This window comes from Varanus komodoensis, unplaced genomic scaffold (genome assembly GCF_004798865.1).
Source record: "Varanus komodoensis strain SLA01 unplaced genomic scaffold, ASM479886v1 scaffold1, whole genome shotgun sequence".
Classification (NCBI taxonomy): domain Eukaryota; kingdom Metazoa; phylum Chordata; class Lepidosauria; order Squamata; family Varanidae; genus Varanus; species Varanus komodoensis.
This window is the reverse complement of record NW_025335268.1, coordinates 1816925-1834227: the sequence shown is the minus strand read 5'-3', so window position 1 is coordinate 1834227 and position 17303 is coordinate 1816925. Positions and strand designations below refer to the sequence as shown.

Sequence of the window (17303 nt, the reverse complement as noted above, 5' to 3'; positions counted from 1 at the left end):
CCATACCATGGACAGCAACTTGCCTGTGACCGATAGCGGTTCTAGCTAATAATACTTACCTCCATGCCATGCACAGCTTTGCCTTGGGATTTCTACACATCAGGCTTTTAAAGCATATATCTAGGGCAGACTCTGTCTCTCTCTCCACTGCTGCCTTTGATGGTCAAGTGGCAAACTATATGCCAAAAGCCTTAGATCCTTTGCCATGCGTTAAAGGAATGCATCAGGCAACGGTTGGGGTGGTCGTCTATCCTCATTCGCAAAGCACATTCCTCTATTCAAAGGACTGTCAGAGGACAGATGCTTCTTTGAGGTTGTCCTCCACTGAAAAGGGGGCCCAGTCCAAATCTGCTTCAAAGATAAAGAACCAGAAGAACCAGGACCTTCAAGTGGCCCATTCACAGTCAGCATCTCAACTGCAGAGTGAGTAGGCACAGAGACCAGCAGGTCATAGTCTTCCTACTTTGGTGAGGTAGAATGTATTTATGCTGAAATTATAAATAATAAATTCTACCTTTTCAGTGTTACTAATAATTCAGATATGCAATTGTCCTCTTTTGTGGCAATGACTAAGTGGACACCTTAGGCAATGGGCTAAAACTGCATATAATGAGACAATATGTAATTACTCTCCAGAAAATTAATAAGGAAAGGTAGCTTTCCATGTGAAGCACTGGCTTGAGATTCCCTAGCAGGTTTTTGCATACGCCTGTAACAGGATTTCCCCTAAGCAAAAGTAACAGTGGAAGGGAGAGGAAATCTGAAGGAGAAATTGCATTTCAGCTGACAGTGCATGGTTCATTCCCTGAGCCTGAATGCAACCCTGCAGAAGCCTGTGAGGAGAACTGGTAGGAATCACTGAAACCTAAGCAAAAAGTTAAAGGGCAGAACAAAAATGTCAAAGCCTGTGAATTTGAACAGCTTATTAGAACCTCTCTTTGGTAATCAGTGCTTTATTTCCAAGCAAGCCAATGTATGGCTGCTTACTGCAGATAACATTGCAGAACCCTGGCGGGGAGCTAATTAAATGGACTGGGTCCACTCAGTGTTTCATCCTTCCCAGCAACCACCCGTTTTTCAATCTGCAATTGCACTTGGCACTCTCTAGCTCCAGTGTGGAATGAATCAGTCTGAACAAGAAAGTTTGGGATGCAACCTAACTGAATAAATAACAGTTGGACCTCTCATTTTAAGAACTTTTCAGGAAGATATCACAGGCATCTTGGATTTATATGTAAGTATATCTTCCAAAAATAATAATAACTTCATATAAAACATCAACCACTCACATACAGCTTATCACTCTAATCCATTTTATCTTCATAAAAGTGCTGTAACTACAACACCTGTGACTGAATACAATCACTTGTCAATCCTGTTGCCCAAATTATAACCTAGAGCTACACTTATATGTTCTGAAAACAATTATACACACTGCGAAATCTGATTTGTAAACAGTGAATTTGAGATCTCCCAAAAACTCTTTAATATTTGGGGGCTGAAATGGCTACTAAAGAAAATAAATCCCACTTTATTATCAAAATTGAGAGTTGGTATTATATTACAGAGAACAGATGTCTGCTTGAAGGCATCCTCTGTTTGAAGGATCCCTGGTCCTGAAGTAGCCCATCAGCCTTTAGCTCCTGGTCAGCACACTGAGCAAGACACAAAGACCTCCTGGTTTCAATGTATTCAAATTATACTAATTATTGCTACAGTACACATACAGGTGCACAGTTTGCATCTTCCTATACATAAAGCATACATTCTAATTCCATTACAGTTCTTTATTTTCTTTCGCCATTGTGCTGAGTGAGGTATGTCTCTCTCTCTCTCTTTTTGTGGGGGGGGGGGTGATGCCTCACTGGCAACCCCAGGTGTTCACCATTACTAAACAATATAGATGTTTGCAGGTGCACAGGTATTTCTCCTTTCAATAGGCTGCTCTTGTGCCATGGAGTTGTTCAACATCCTCACTATTTAAAGACACTGTTTCTGCACCCCTTGCCTTTGGTGGGATAGCCCTTCTTTTTTTTCAAGAAAAAAACAATCAAGAATTGCTTGCTTTTCTCATTCTTCACACTATTACTTTCTCTCTTAAAGACAATCATTCTTTCTCCCAGAGGCAGAAAAGAGACTTATTGTTAGCAAGATGCAAAAATCCAAGTGGTTAATAACTTCTGCTAGTATAAAACAAAAACCTGGGTAGCTGCAAATCTTAAGTTTTGTCTCCTCTGAGTGAAGTACTGCATGAAAGGAAGTTAGTCAAGGGGAATTGACAAGACTGTACCAAAAGCAGGACCCCTCTACTCACTGGTATGCTTTGCTCAGCTTCTTATATTTCCAGTATGGCATTAAGGTTCCTTTGCCCACACATGTAAAAATGGACACAACCTTTTTTATAATGGGGGAAAGAAGGAAGAAATGGTGATTTCACCCTACAAGGAACTTGAATCCAATATGTAACAGGATGCAAGGGAAAGGTTAATTACAGAGGAATATTTGTAAATGCACATATTAATCAGGCAAATGTGCAGAAAGGGGCAGTACTGCTAAACCAGTGCAAGAAGTTGTACAGCCATGGCTTTTTTTCCATGGCATATTTCTCCATCCAATCAAAAGATTGTTGTCTTAATTAGTTGTTTTATTTAATTTATGTACCTCCCAATAGCTGAAGTCTTATGCCAGCAATATCCCACTAACAAGCTAGGATAGCTATTTATCATATTTGATTAAGAGGTAGCCAGTAGCTTAGTGATAACTCACATCATTACTAGGTAAGACTAAGACAGGCCCTTGTCTAGGGATAAATTAGATATTGTTTCAGTTCATTTTGAATCAGGATTTATCCAGTTTGCACTTTAAAGACTGAGCATGGACTTGAATGCAACTGTGCTCCATGTCCATATACTTCCAAGTTTACAACTCCCTCAAGCCAAAGCATACTTGACAGCATGCATGCCCTCCAAAGATGTGCATGAAAATGCATACTCCTGAAAAATGTGCACAAATACAGTTTCACCCGTGGAGAAAGAATGCTTACATTTCAAAAACAAATGTAATTTATCTGTCCATGTGGGGAAATATGCACAGAAAGACACATAGAAATTCAAGGGAAAGAAAATGAAAAGTTTGTAATCTGATGCAGATTCAAGGCAGACTGAATTTTTAGATGGAATCAAGAAATTCGATGAGCTTGAGTTCTGCTGATTTGTCCATCCATAACCTCACAAACAGAATGTATCAGCGGCCTAACACAGTACTAGGCATCTATAGAATCTAGTAGAGTTGGAAGGGGCAAAGACGGTCCAATCCCCTCCTTGGTGCAGGTCTCCCAGTTAAACCATCCCTCTCAGATGGCTCTCCAGTTGCATCTTGAATGCCTCTACTGTGGGAGAGCCCACAACCTGCCCAGGTCATTGATCTCATTATTGTACTGCTCAACGATCAGGATTTTTTTGTGATATCTAATCACAATCTTTCCTGTAACTTAAGTCTGTTATTCCGTGTCCTGCACTCTGGAGTGATCAAGAAGAGATCTTGTCCTTCCTGTTTGTAATTGTACTTCATGTACTTGAAGAGTGGTATTATATCCCCCTTCAGTCTTCTTGAGGCTGAACATGCCCAGCTCTCTCTATCTTCAAAGGGCTTTGTCTCCAGTCCCTGAATCACCCTTGTTGCCCTCCTCTGAACCCTTTCCAGCTTGTCTGCATCTTTCTTTGACAGTTCTGTGGTGCCCAAAACTGGACACAGGACTCCAGAGAGGCCTAGCCAGTGCTGAGTAAAGGGGAACTCATACTTCACATGATCTGGAAGTGCTACTTCTATTAATGCAGCCCAAAATACTATTTGCCCTTTTTATAGCAATACCATGTAAGTTTATTTTATTGTTGTTAAAATTGTTTATTATTTTTAAATTGCTCTTTGTTGCAGAATCCAAATATGAATAAAACACAATAAAAGCAGTAAAACCATAATATTATAATGAAAGCAAAGTGCAATACATAGCACAAAACAGACAAAAAGGACCCTGAATGCCTGAATATACAAAAAGGTGTGAGTAGCAGCTGAAACAATTGCAATGTTTGCAAGCAGTCACATTGCTTTAGGGAAGATATTTCATAACCGGGGTGCCACAGTGGAAAAGGCTTTCTCCATCTGTTGACACATAACATACCTAAGGTACTTAACCATGAGCATCTGCTAACAGGCAGGCTGGTATAGGGAAAGATGCTCCCAAATATATTTAGGTCCTGGTTCCTTGGTATTTAGAATCTTTTCTACTATACATATGATGTGTGTATGTGAGTTCTCCACTGGGTTTACTGTTTTCTTGAATTGTATATGAACAATAATGACCAAAACAATACACCTTAATTTTTCCTATTTATTTTCTCCCCACAAGGGTTCCAGGAAGCCATGATTCCCAAATATTCTTTGATGGGTCCTTTCAAAGGACACATGAGTATCAAAAGTAGCCGTAAGTATTAATACATTTTCAGAAGGGAAAGTGCTAGGCGTTTTATTTTTTAATTGCTTTTAAAGCACCACAGGTGAAATATGTGCAAGAGGAACCCACTGTGCATTTGAACAATTAGGAGGCTTAGCACAGAAGATTAGGAGGTTTAGTACAGAAGTTCTAGCAGTGTTTCCATTTGAATATTTCAGCTTAAAACAGCTTTACTTTGAAGCAGTTTTTTTCATTCTAGATTTGGTTTGTAGCATTTCCGGAGTGTTATTCATTTGCAAAACTTAAAGTTAGGTAATTATATTGTGCAAAATATGAGGGTGGAGTTTGGGAAAGCTTTAAAACAAGGGTAGGAGTCTTGGGGAAGGATAAAATATTAGTTCAATTTGCATTTTAAGGTAAACTTACAAAATTCACAATTCTGAACCATAATATAGTTATTGCAACAGTATCTGCACTTTTTCAAGTGATGTGATAGTGTCTACATTTAAAAATTAAAATTGTATAGTTGTATATAGATTCAAAAATACATGTATTAGGAGACATGTGCATGAGCATACATATAATTTTTGTGTAGACTTTTACAGTAACTGATGCAGAAATACAGTGGAACAAATGTAATGCTGGGAAAATGAAAAACTACGTAAGATCCAGCTTGAATGTTTTGTCCATCTCTTGTTTGCACTGTAGCATTTACAGGACACTTGGAAATAAATGCAGAGCATTTTGTTGATTTAAAAATTGACAATCAATGGTGTAATCATTGCCCATTTATCAAAGTAATGGATAATCCTAATTATTACATTCTTGGTTATGTTATCTGAATTGATATGCTGGTTTTGGTATAGTAAGCAACATTCCAAAGATGCTTACAGAATAATAATGATTTGCAATGGGAAGGGTTCTGAAGCCTCAGTGCTTCTGCACGCATTCTTTATGGCATTCTGGACTTCGTATTGCCAATAGCATTTTAAAATATACAAATAGATTTATAGCCTATAATCCATCAGTATAAATGTTTTCAGGCTAGCTCACAAGAAAAAAATCTAAGTAATAAATCAGTCCATAAATATTAAAGTTAAAATGACAATAGCATACAGAAACCATAATCCAAACAATAAGAGAGTGCTAAAACATTCAGGAATAAAGTGTCAGAAAAGGACTTAGAAGGACAAGCAGGGGAGCATAAAAAAATCTTTAACTTGCACGGGAAAGGCACCAGGGAAGCCTCTCTGGGGAGAGCTTTCGAAAGTCAGGCCAGCACCAGTGCAAACATCCTCTCCCGCTGAGATGGTGGCAAGATTCAGAGGAGAGACAAGGATTTCAGTGGCTGAGTGGGCTGATATAGGAGCCACCGTGAGCTCCAGGCTATGAGGGGCTTTAAAGGCAGGCACTGGCACCTTGAATTGAGCTCAAGAACTGGTAAAGTGGTTTTAACAATGCCCGGCTCCAGGCAGTAGACTGAACTAGCTGTCACTCCAGAACTGCCTTCAACAGCAGCCATATGCATAATGCACTGCAGCAGTGAAGTTCAGAGGTTTCTGGAACATGCACATATGAAGACCAGAAGAACCATGTTCCAGTATACATAAAAGACTCACCTTACCCCTGTGATCCATGATTAGTTTTAAGAGCTACGAGAAATAATTCTTGAGTGTTCCATTTATGCACCGAATCAGAATATTGTTATAAATGTTCTTGGTGGTTGAGTCTCAGCCTTGCCATCCTCTGCCTTTATAAACTTAACCAACCATGTACATCTTCCAAAAGATCTGCAAATCATTTTTATTTAGGCTTGCTTTTGTGGAAGGGCAATTAAGGATAGAGAAGAAATTCATTTCCATTTGTTTTTGAGCAGAATATATCCAATTTGCACCTCCCAAAATTAAGCATGAACATAAATGCAATGGCCAGATACAAATGACTTGCCATGACTTGCCAGGCATGCATTGCTTAACCTATAATGATCCCCAGTGCCCAGTTGCACATGCAATCCCCATCCGAGGGCCATTATGATTTGCAAATCCAGCAAGTCTGGGTTATACAAGTGTTAAACATCCCTAAAACAGATCATAGGTTATATGAAGGTTAAACAACCTTTGCATTGCCCACACTAAGCAGTTTTACAAGAGACAGCAACCCCAAGTGGAGGTTATATATTTGCAAAGTTATATATTCTGCCCATAAGCATCCCACATGCATCACAGCTTTATGGTGGATTAAATAATCCACTGTGGACTGTTGTGTTCTGTGAACTAATTTGCTCCAAACTCTGATCCTTTTGGAGCTTGTGATATGATTAATGCAAGAAAAATGCATACATTTTTAAAATCCCCAGAAACATTTTAATCAAATGATGTACATATTTAAAATATGTGGATGAAAATATCTATGAATCTTCAAGTGAAAAAAAAACCTACTAAATTTGCAATCTGCTAGAGAGACAAGGCAGAACAAATTTAAAGGTAGAAATCAGCAAAGCTGCTAATTTGCTCATCTCTAATCGAGATAAAGAATAAGCTATTCTTACCCACCTACATCTCTTGGGACAGGACAGGATGCCTATAAATACAATTAATTAATCCTGGTTCTCATGCCAATAACTGCTGGGTAAAAGAACTACAGGCAGATTTATTGAATGCAGAGGTGGGGGACTCTTATTAGAACATACAACCATATACAGAGATCTTTATTTTGCATTCCTATGCAGCTTCTTATGTCCATTCAGTGGCATGCTAAATGCCGAAAGAAAGATGAGGCGACTAACTCATGTGCCTATTTCCTCATGTCGCCATTCAATCTGGGCTGCCCCAAGGCCATGCACACAACCTGCATTGTCGGAGCTGATGCTTTATTTTTCCTTCCTTTTATTCCCTCCTCCCTTTTAATGGAACATCTAAGAGCAGTGGCAACATGTCTGTAGCTAAAAGCACGGGGAAGAACAAAGTAACTTCGCTGCTGCATTTCAGTCCATACATTTTGGTTCATCAGCCAAATGGTAGAGACATGCTTTATGGCTCTTCTCATGCATCAATCAAACTGTATTATTGCTTCCTTTGGATGGATGACAGGAAACGTATGATTTCAGATATGATTTAGTCAAGATACAATATGCCAAATAAATCTATTTCAGTTTAGTCTGCAGATACAGGGTAAATTAGTAATTACGAAACTCCAATTGAAACTGCACCATGGATTGGCTTTGGAATATGAAAAGTACCCTTGCTGAGAAAACTATTGATACTTTTTACTGCTGCTAATTCATCACTCTAGGATGGTTTCACATATGAAGGCCATTTTAGGGAGAAGAAAATATATTTGCTTCTATAGCAAATAATACTACCTATTACTAACAGGGGCACATATGGAGAGAACTGTGCTTAAGTACAGCATTACATGCATATAAATTCTCACATTCACTTTTCAACCTTGCAGTTTTCAAAGATGAAAATCTTTCTGAAAGCCCAGACAGCTGCTTGCGGTGAAAGTTGACAGAACTGATCCAGATGGACCATTGTTCTGTTTCAATATTATCAGTAATCCATTTCTAAATAACTCTTAGAATTACTTGTAAGTTAGCAGAAAGATTAGTATGAATGGGAAATACATTCAAGAAAGCTACCTTAATGATGCTAGCAACATTCTGGCTTCAAGTTTCAGTACATGTCACTTCAACCCACAGTGCTCATCAAGTATGAGCATTCAGTAGGCTTGCTTTTATGCTCACCCTGCTACCTCCAGTAAAATGCTGAAGACTAACATGGTAATTAAAGCAGCCTCTTGGGGACACAGAGGATTAAGCAGTCAATCACTTCTCCAGCTTCAGCTGCAAATACAGACTTAAACAGTCCTAGTAATCAGATCAGGGAAGGAGAGCAAGTTTAGACTTTTGCCCTAATGTTTTAAAAATGGTAACACTATCTTCTAACTATCAAGCCACATTGTCACTTTGTCATGCTTGGAAGGATAATCCTCTACTGGAAAATTGCACTGTTCCTAAGAAAGCTTAGTGGAGAAAGGAGATAATTTATAAAATGGAAAATAAAAATCCCTTTAATTTCCTCCTCCCAGTTTGAAATCATTCTATCAATTATCAGTGAACTGAGTGGGGAATGGATTCTATTCTACCTTTTGGAAAGTAAATTCTTGCTTTCTTTTAACAGCTAGTGTTACAAGGAAACTTTAATAGGTTTATTTTTAAACACTGCCCATCCCTGAGTGAGGCTCAGACTCACAGATTCTGTTGCACAGGCAGCCCTTTGGGGAATGGAGCAGCTTGGCAGAGCTCCCTTATGGGAGTGTTTCCATTCATTTCCGGCTGGCCCTGGAAGCACTAATAGAGAGGCCCTTGGCTTCATTGTCTGTGCTTGTGCATTGGTCAAGGACCTGACCAGAGCAGAGGTGACCCTGGACTTAATTCTAAGTGGTGCCACCCAGGGCCTGACACAAGATGTACTATGTTGTTGAACCAGTTGGGTACAGTGTTTTCAAATTTAATATGTACTTAAGTGGGAAATTGCTGGAGGGAGGGTAGTAAAAAGCAAGTATAAAGGGGGAGTCAAGAGGGTTGAATCCCTTCAAAATTCTTGGAGATTTCTCAAAACTACAATAATAGAAGCCTAGCTGGGATGTATAGCACAGTTTAGGAAAGGCTGCACGGTTAATGAGCAGGGTGAAGGAAGCTCTGAAATAAAGGGTTCCTTCAGAAAATGGAAGTCTTGCCCGGATTTGAGGGGGTAGGATGGAAGCACAAGCCTATACAAAGAAGATGCAAGCAGACAATAAGAGGAGCTTCAAAAATGCTATTTTCTCTAGCCTCTGGAAAGGTGCCTGCTGTACTCCAATATTACTTGCTTGAATGGACACTGTGGAATTGTCAGGCTTAAACAAAATGGAATTCACAGCATTGTCCATCTCTACTGGGGACAAAAGTATTTTCAACACCTTTTTTCAAAAGTTTTTTTACCTACCACCTTTTATGTACAACCAAGTGTTCTATGGCTGAACTATGGCATTAAAATGTCATGTTCAATAAGAGATGCAAAAAAGAAGCACTATGAGAACCATATCATTAACATCGAGGCCAATGGCAAAGAATTCTTTAAACATATCAACAGCAGCTGGAGAGGAAATTGCACCAATACCTGATGGAGAAGGCTGTTAATGGCTACCAGTCATGCTGACTATATGCTAACTCCAGTATCTGAGACAGTACCGGGAGCTAGGAGCTTGGTTACGAGGGTGATGTTTCATTCATGCCCTGCTTACGAATCCCGTGGACAAGTGGTTGGCCATTGCTGGAACCGAATGCCGGAGTAGATGGAACCTTGGTCTTATCCAACATGCCTATGTTGGCTGCCAGCTATTAAAAGAAATATGCAGGTACCTGGCTTGTCTAGAGGAACGAAGTCCAGAGTGCATGAAAGATTCTGATGATGAAGCCTGGAAAAATTTGGAAGCATATCTGGTTGTTCCCATAGCAAACCCTTACCATTCAGCTAAAGTGACTTTCCTCAACCTGGTGCCTTCCAGATGTTTTGGATTTTGAACTCCAGAACTTCTATATCTTCTCACTTAGTCTTCTTGAATTGAATTGAATTAAAATCAAAATTCTGTAAAACAAATGAGGAAAAAAAATCAAGTTCCATATTTGCATTGAAGTAAAAATTAAACCCTCAACAACATGCATTTCTTTCTGCTTTTTCACCTTAGTCCCTGCTTTTAACTCTTTCCAAATGATGATTATATTGAAGATTAAACATACATAATATTATCCCAAGATGTATAATGGGAGACAATACATAAAGGAATTGTGATGTAATAAGAATACAGAAAGAGCTCATGCATTATTTATTGCAAACCATAGTGACTGAGTAATCAAAGAAAAACACAAAATCACTTTGAATTATCATTTATTTTGTTGCAGGTTCCTCAGATAGCAAATGTATTTCTTTGCACATGTAAGAATTCAAATCTTTTGCTATTAATGCACAAAATACTGCTTAAACCCATTGACTGAATTTAAATTTTTGTTCTCTTAGCTTTTTCTCCTAGTTCTTCCTGCAAGCTGTCAAGTCAGTACCTCATTCAAGATCACATGACGACACATTACAGGAAATTGCTCTCTGCCAAAGGTATTTGGAATTCAGATAACAATGGCTGTTATACCCATAACTACAATCTAACACAGGACTGGTTTCACTGGGAGGGGGGCTAGGATGATTGAAATCTTAGATAGCTGTTCTCAAAGCAAAACCAAGCCAAGGGTGGCAGTATTTTGCAACTGGAACATATATTCAAATATGATATTATCAATTTTGTCTGGAAAGCCAAATAATCACATTTCAGGCAATTTGAGTGGTATTGGGCAAAATCTCTGGGGAAGCCTACCTGTGTAATCCTCAAGGAACCTGGTCTTTCCAGTCACTGGGTAGTATCCAACGGAGCCATTGCACAAGTGGTTCTTCCAATCAATTCCATGGCACAAGCAGGGACCACACAAGGGAGAGAACACTTTCTACACAAAGCCCCGAAATGAGTTGAAATGCTAATTCCCGATCGGGAAAGGTAGGGTGCAAACTTAGCCAGCCTGTCCAATGCCTCAAATAACCATTTCAGTTTGTTTCTGTTGCTCCTGGAAGCAGGTCTCACTGGTGGAACAGAATCAGTGGCAGGGCAACACCCCATTGGACAGAGCTCTTTGATCTCCAGGATGGGTCTACCATGTTGCCTGCCAAGCCTTTGCCACAGGGAATACAGGACAGGGAGGACTTGCAAGCTGTTCTTGAGATTCCAAGGTAAAGGTCACACCTTGCCTGAAGGGCAGCCACTTACACAGAACCAAAAGGCAATCAATTTCAATAACATATGCATATGAGCATTTAATGCATAAACTGAAAATAGAAATACTAATTTAATAGAAATAAAATAAAGCTCAGCTGGGTTGGGAAGACCGGCCAAGGGACCCGTGTATCTGCTCATTCTGATCTCCATGTGCTGTTGATGGGCCACTTCAAGGTCCAGGTCTACCTTCTGATGGCATTTGACCATTAAAGTGAGCACATCTGGGCAGCATTTAAAGGAAATACAGCATATCTTGCCATGATGGAAAGCTGACTTCTGTGCAGGTTCTAACTGTTGATGGGCAGTTTTGGGGCCTCTACACTTTTCTTAACTTTATGCCAGAGTGTGGGCATCCTTTAAACAGAGGACACCAAGTACAGTTGTCCTGTGACAATTTGTCTGTAAAATAAGACACATGCCACCCAACCAGTGCAGCAGCTCCTTCAGTTCCCAACAAACTGAAAAGCATCTGGTTACATTTCCATCTCCCTTATCATGACCTCTTTCCCTCCAAACCATCATGCATAGACTTGTCTATTCCTCCACCTGCTTTCTGTTTGAAGTAACCTTTGTCCACCTTTGGCCTGCTACAGTTAAATCACACAGAAAAGAAATAGCTAGGATGGTTGCAGTTGAAGCGTGCAAGATTTTGCAAGTGAAATGTTAGGATCATAAATGTACAAAGCATTTGAACTACCTAAGGGCAGGACAGGGAGGCACCCATAGTTCACACCTGTTATAGTCTCTGCTAAATTGAGCAGTTCCCTTTCTCTGCTTGCTCTCATTGTTCAAGAAGAAGGGCAAAATGGCAGTCCAGCAGAACATGAGATAACTGATTTAAGGTCATTATAACAGCTTCAGTTGATTTTTTTCCCCTGCCTATTGCATTCCTTCAAGTTGAAGTCAAAACTTATAAGCCCAAACTCCTTTCACACCAGGAATTCAGGTAGCACATCTCATTTGTCCAACAAAAGTTTGGGATTTATTTTGCTCCCATAAGGAAACTTCTTGCTCTAGCAAATTAAGCTGGTTTCTATATCACACCTGGAACCTGAAAGTCACAGCTGCATTTCACAGAAATGTCAGGCTTTCAAGGTCCTTGGAAGAAGCATTCCTTAACATTTAAGTTCTTAAATGTTGGGCAAGCAATATTACAAAGTCAAAATATAACATTAAAACATGGAAAGTGTTTTTCATGTATCTCTAATGCCTTCCATACCTTCCCTACAGGGAAATGTAGGAAGACTATAACCTTGCAAAAGCAATATAACCAATAAATATGGAATTATATGAGCATGAATTATCCAGAAGGCTTATGGTATGCAAAAAGGGGTATTCCTATTTTTTAACAGTGGAATCTACAATGAAATGATGCAGCATAGAGTGCACCATTCCTGTTCAGCCATGCAGCCATGGCTCGCTCTACAATACTACAATCCATTCCCTCTGCCCCCCATCCTTATCTTCTGTGGGACCTGAGAATGCTCAGTCCTTCTTTGGCTATGTTATTGAGCCCCCCTCAAAAAAGTTGGAATTTGTAATAAATCTGCTAATACCCCCCTCCTCTTCATTGTTATCGTATTCATCTAGTTTAGTAGAGTAAATGTGACTAGAAATACAGTACACCTCATCACAACCCAGTGGCCCCACTCCTATTGCCTCCAGAACAGTTCCACAAGTTTAGCACACATCAAAATATATTCCATGGGAAAGATCCAATATATAACAAAGTCATGATATAATTGGTCTTAGGAAAACCAGGTTATGAGAGAACTAGCATGAGGAAGATTGTTTGGGATGAGTATCATGTGCTATGCCAGTGAGTGTGGCGTTATAATAACAGTAAAAATGTCCAGTGTAGACATTTGGGCAGTTCATCAGCTAAAGAATACCTTCAGGCAGAGAAGAGTCCTTTGCAAAAGAGGACACATAGCCACTCTAAATGATAATCTGCCACACAAGGAGGGAAAGAGAACAGAAGATAGAGGGTGAAGAAGAAATAGAGTGGTCCATGAACATCTGGTTCTAGTCTCACCCACTGCTGGGTTTTATTCCATACATCCATTTAATCGATTTCTTTCTGTACTACAAGCTAGCAGTTCAATGAATAAAGATCTACTGCTGAGTGACATTTTTAACTGAACCTGTCCGACACACTGATTTTGTTTGAGCTCACTTCCAAGAAGGTGTACACAGACTGCAGGCCAGAATAACTAGTTGATATAAATCAGAAATTCAGTGATTTTAATGGAGCTATGAATCTTTGTCCTAATTCTGCTCTTTGATCTGGTTAGGGCATGCTGCTGCTGTTGGATAATTACAGGAAGAAAATAAAGATATCAGAACACCTTGTATTTCACTGATTTAGGAAGAAACCTCTTTCCAATCAGTAAACTTTTAAATATACCCACAGGAAGGAAGTAATTCAGAATACTAAGTCATTTGGCACATTAGCCTTCAGAGTCAGTATGTACTTTCCAGTTGAAATTATCAATTTGTCCTAAATTAGTAATAATGGCTGCGATTTGTTTGCCTGTCTGCAATGTTTGCAGTTTGTTTGTTCAAACTGTTGAACTCCAGTATCCCATTGCTTCTTCAATTTGGCTTCTTTGGTCTGCACCAAGCGGACTCCCCAAGAAGGCCCTGGATCACTAGGAATGTTTTGCACAAGTTTGCACATTCTCAGTTGATGAAGCTGCTGAACTGCCAGGCATTCCAGAGCCACAAAAAGATATGACAAGTTGGGGTCCAGATTACTGCAGTGATGGCAAACCTTTTAGAGACTGAGTGTCCAAACTGGAACCCAGAACCCACTTATTTATCACAAAGTGCCAACACTGAAATAAAACCTGCAAACTAAGGTTTTAGTGTAGAAGAAATAACTCACAGCCAGTCCAAGCAAATATATAAATATATCCTTTCATGATTTTGAAAAAGTCTTTCTTGAGTAGCATTTTCTGCACAGCTCATCATTTCTGCCCATTCTTTTTTTAAAGTAAATTTTATTATTATTTTCCACAAACTAAAAAACAAGAAATTAAAAAACATCAATCATCCATTTCTTTAGCCAATAATAAAAAGAGTTCCAAGTTTGATAGAAGTATGTATCCTCTTTCTCCTTCAGAGACAAAGTCAGCCTGTCCATTTTAGCACAGACACACTTTGTACCTGCAGTTGTCATTCTCCATCTTTCAATTTATATATTAGTCTCTTTTCTCTTTCCTTCTTTAGTTCGTAAGCTAACCACCTCCCTGATTTATTAGCATTTTCAAAAAAGTTCTGTTTAGTCAATTTCATTTCTTTGGTAAGTTCAGTTGTATCTAAGAGGTTCAATTTGTGTTTTAAAATATTCATTTGTGTCTTAAGGTCTTTTTTTGATGGGTCTTCCTGAAGCTCCTGTTCAACCTTCGCCAATTCATCTACTAGTTTAAATCATTCCTGCTTCCTCTTTTTATTTATTTTTGCTGAATATGTTATTATCAGACCTCTAACATATGCTTTAGCTGTGAACCAAACATTTTGCAAAAAGGCTACTTCAGTTTTATTTACTTGAAAAAAAATTAATTCCTTGGTTATTTCTTCTTTAAAATTTTTATCTTTTAATAAAAATTTATTAAATGCCCATCTGGGTGATTTTGTTGTCCCTTTCAGGGTCATGGTTACAGGATTTTATGATCTACCCAGACATTTGTATCTATTTCGGCTTCTGATAGGTCTGGAACTAAGGCTGGAGTTATCCAAATCATATTAATTCTAGACCATGACTTATGTCTGTTCAAGTAAAAAGTATACTTAGCAGAGGTTGGATTTTTATGTCTCCAGGCATCTGTTAGTCTGAATTCTTCTAATATATTAAAACATGACTTTGGAAGTAACCTCCTACCTTTCTTCTCCTTAGTCTCACTCTTGTGGTCTATTTTTTTAATCCAAAATTGCATTGAAATCTCCCATTAAACACAAAGTTTGGTAGTCCATTTGCAAAAGTAGAGTATTTAATTTTTGATAGAATGCTTTCTGGTGATCATTTGGAACACAGATCACCACTAAAAGCACCATTCTAAAGTTTCATTGTGATTTCAACCAACAAAATTCTACCATCTTCATCTGCTAGAATATATTTGGGATTTAATTGTTCCTTGATTTATAATGCCAAAAATATTTTCTTTGATGGGCAGAAGATATAAATAACTTTCTGAGTTTTGCACATTCCAAAAGCGTTATATGTTGTCCATTAATGTGTGTTTCTTGTAGACAAATTATATCAAGTTTCAATATTTGAAGTTGAGAGAAAGCCCTACTCCTCTTAGAGGGTGTGTTTACTCCAATTACGGTTAAAGAGAATGATACGATTTGTCCTTAAATTTAAAAAGCCATATATATAACATATATATTTATCAATTTATGTTTAGCCTCCACGATTCTAACATTTTGCTTTTCTTTCGGTTCCAATATCGCTACGCTTTCTCTCTTGAGCAGCATTTTCAGCACAGCTCATCATTTCTGCCGATTCTAAACACATTCCAACCATCGAACTCATGCCAGGACACCGCATGTTCCTAACCCTAACCCTACCCTGGTGCACAGACCTGAACCTAATAAAGGGGTGAAATACCATTGAAAATAATGCGAGCTTCAAAAATTCTTCCATGAGCAGCTTTTTCGGCACAGAAGGATTTTTCAAACTTGCAGTCTTTTCAAAGGTATTTTACCCCTATATTAGGGTTAGGGGTGCACACCAGTGTAGGGTTAGGGCTAGGAAAACGAGCAGTCCTGGCCTAATTCTGACGGTTGGAATGTGTTTAGAATGGGCACAAATGATGAGCAGTGCAGAAAACGCACTCATGGAAGGATTTTTCAAAATCGCAGTATTTTAAATGGTATTTTACCTCTATATTAGAGTTAGGGGTGTGCACCAGGGTAGCATTAGGGTTGGGAAAACGAGGTGTCCTGGCATGATATTGATGGTTGGAATTTGTTTAGAATGAGTAGAAATGATGAGGTGTGCAGAAAATCCTGCTCATGGAAGGATTTTTCAAAACCGCATTATTTTCAATGATATTTTACCCCTATTTTAGGGTTATGGGTGTGCACCGAGATAGGGTTAGGGTTAAGAAAACAAGTTGTCCTGGCAAGATTTTGATGGTCGGAATGTGTTTAGAATGGGCAGCAATGATGAGGTGTGCAGAAAAAGCTACCCATGGAAGGATTTTTCAAAATCGCTGCATTTTCAATTGTATTTTACCCTTGTATTAAGGTTAAGGGTGTGAACCATGGTAGGGTTAGGGTTAGGATAACGAGCTGAAATGGGATGATTTTGATGGTTGGAATGTGTTTAGAATGGGAACAAATGATGAGCTGCGCAGAAGAACCTGCTAAAGGAAGGATTTTTAAAAATCGCAGCATTTTCAAATGTGTTTTACCTCTCTATTAGGGTTAGGGGTTTGCAACATGATAGGTTTAGGCATAGGAAAACGTGGTGTCCTGGCATGATTTTCATCATTGGAATGTGTTTACAATGGGCAGAAATGATGATGTTTGCAGAAAAAGCTACTCACGGAAGTCATTTTGAAAATCGCGCTCTTTTCAAAGTTATTTTACCCCTATATTAGGGTTAAGGGTGTGCACCTGGGTAGGGTTAGGAAAGTGAAGTGTAATTGGATGATTTTGATGGTTGGAATGTGTTTAGAATTGGCAGAAATGATGAGGTGTGCAGGAGAAGCTACACATATAAGGCTTTTTCAAAATTGCTGCATTTTCAATGGTATTTTACCCCTCTTTAGGGTTAAGGATGTGCACCAGGGTAGGGTTAGGGTTAGGGTTAGGAAAATGTGGTGTCCTGGCATGATTTTATTGTTTGAATGTGTTGAGAATGGGCAGAAATGATGAGGTGTGCAGAAAAAGCTACACATGTAAGGCTTTTTCAAAATCGCTGCATTTTCAGTGGTATTTTACCCCTCTTTAGGGTTAGGGGTTTGAACCAGGGTAGGGTTAG

General features: G+C 38.9%; 1 protein-coding gene across 1 annotated transcript in view; it reads left to right on the top strand.

Moving 5' to 3' along the window:
• The first annotated feature begins 218 nt into the window (after positions 1-218).
• Positions 219-17303, top strand: part of LOC123033202 (spermatogenesis-associated protein 7 homolog) — a 51939-nt gene continuing 34854 nt past the window's right edge. Inside the window, exons 1-3 of the mRNA XM_044449681.1 lie at positions 219-423; positions 4406-4480; positions 10510-10602. Of these exons, the coding sequence (XP_044305616.1) occupies positions 219-423; positions 4406-4480; positions 10510-10602 (373 nt within the window). The remainder of the gene's footprint in view (positions 424-4405; positions 4481-10509; positions 10603-17303) is intronic.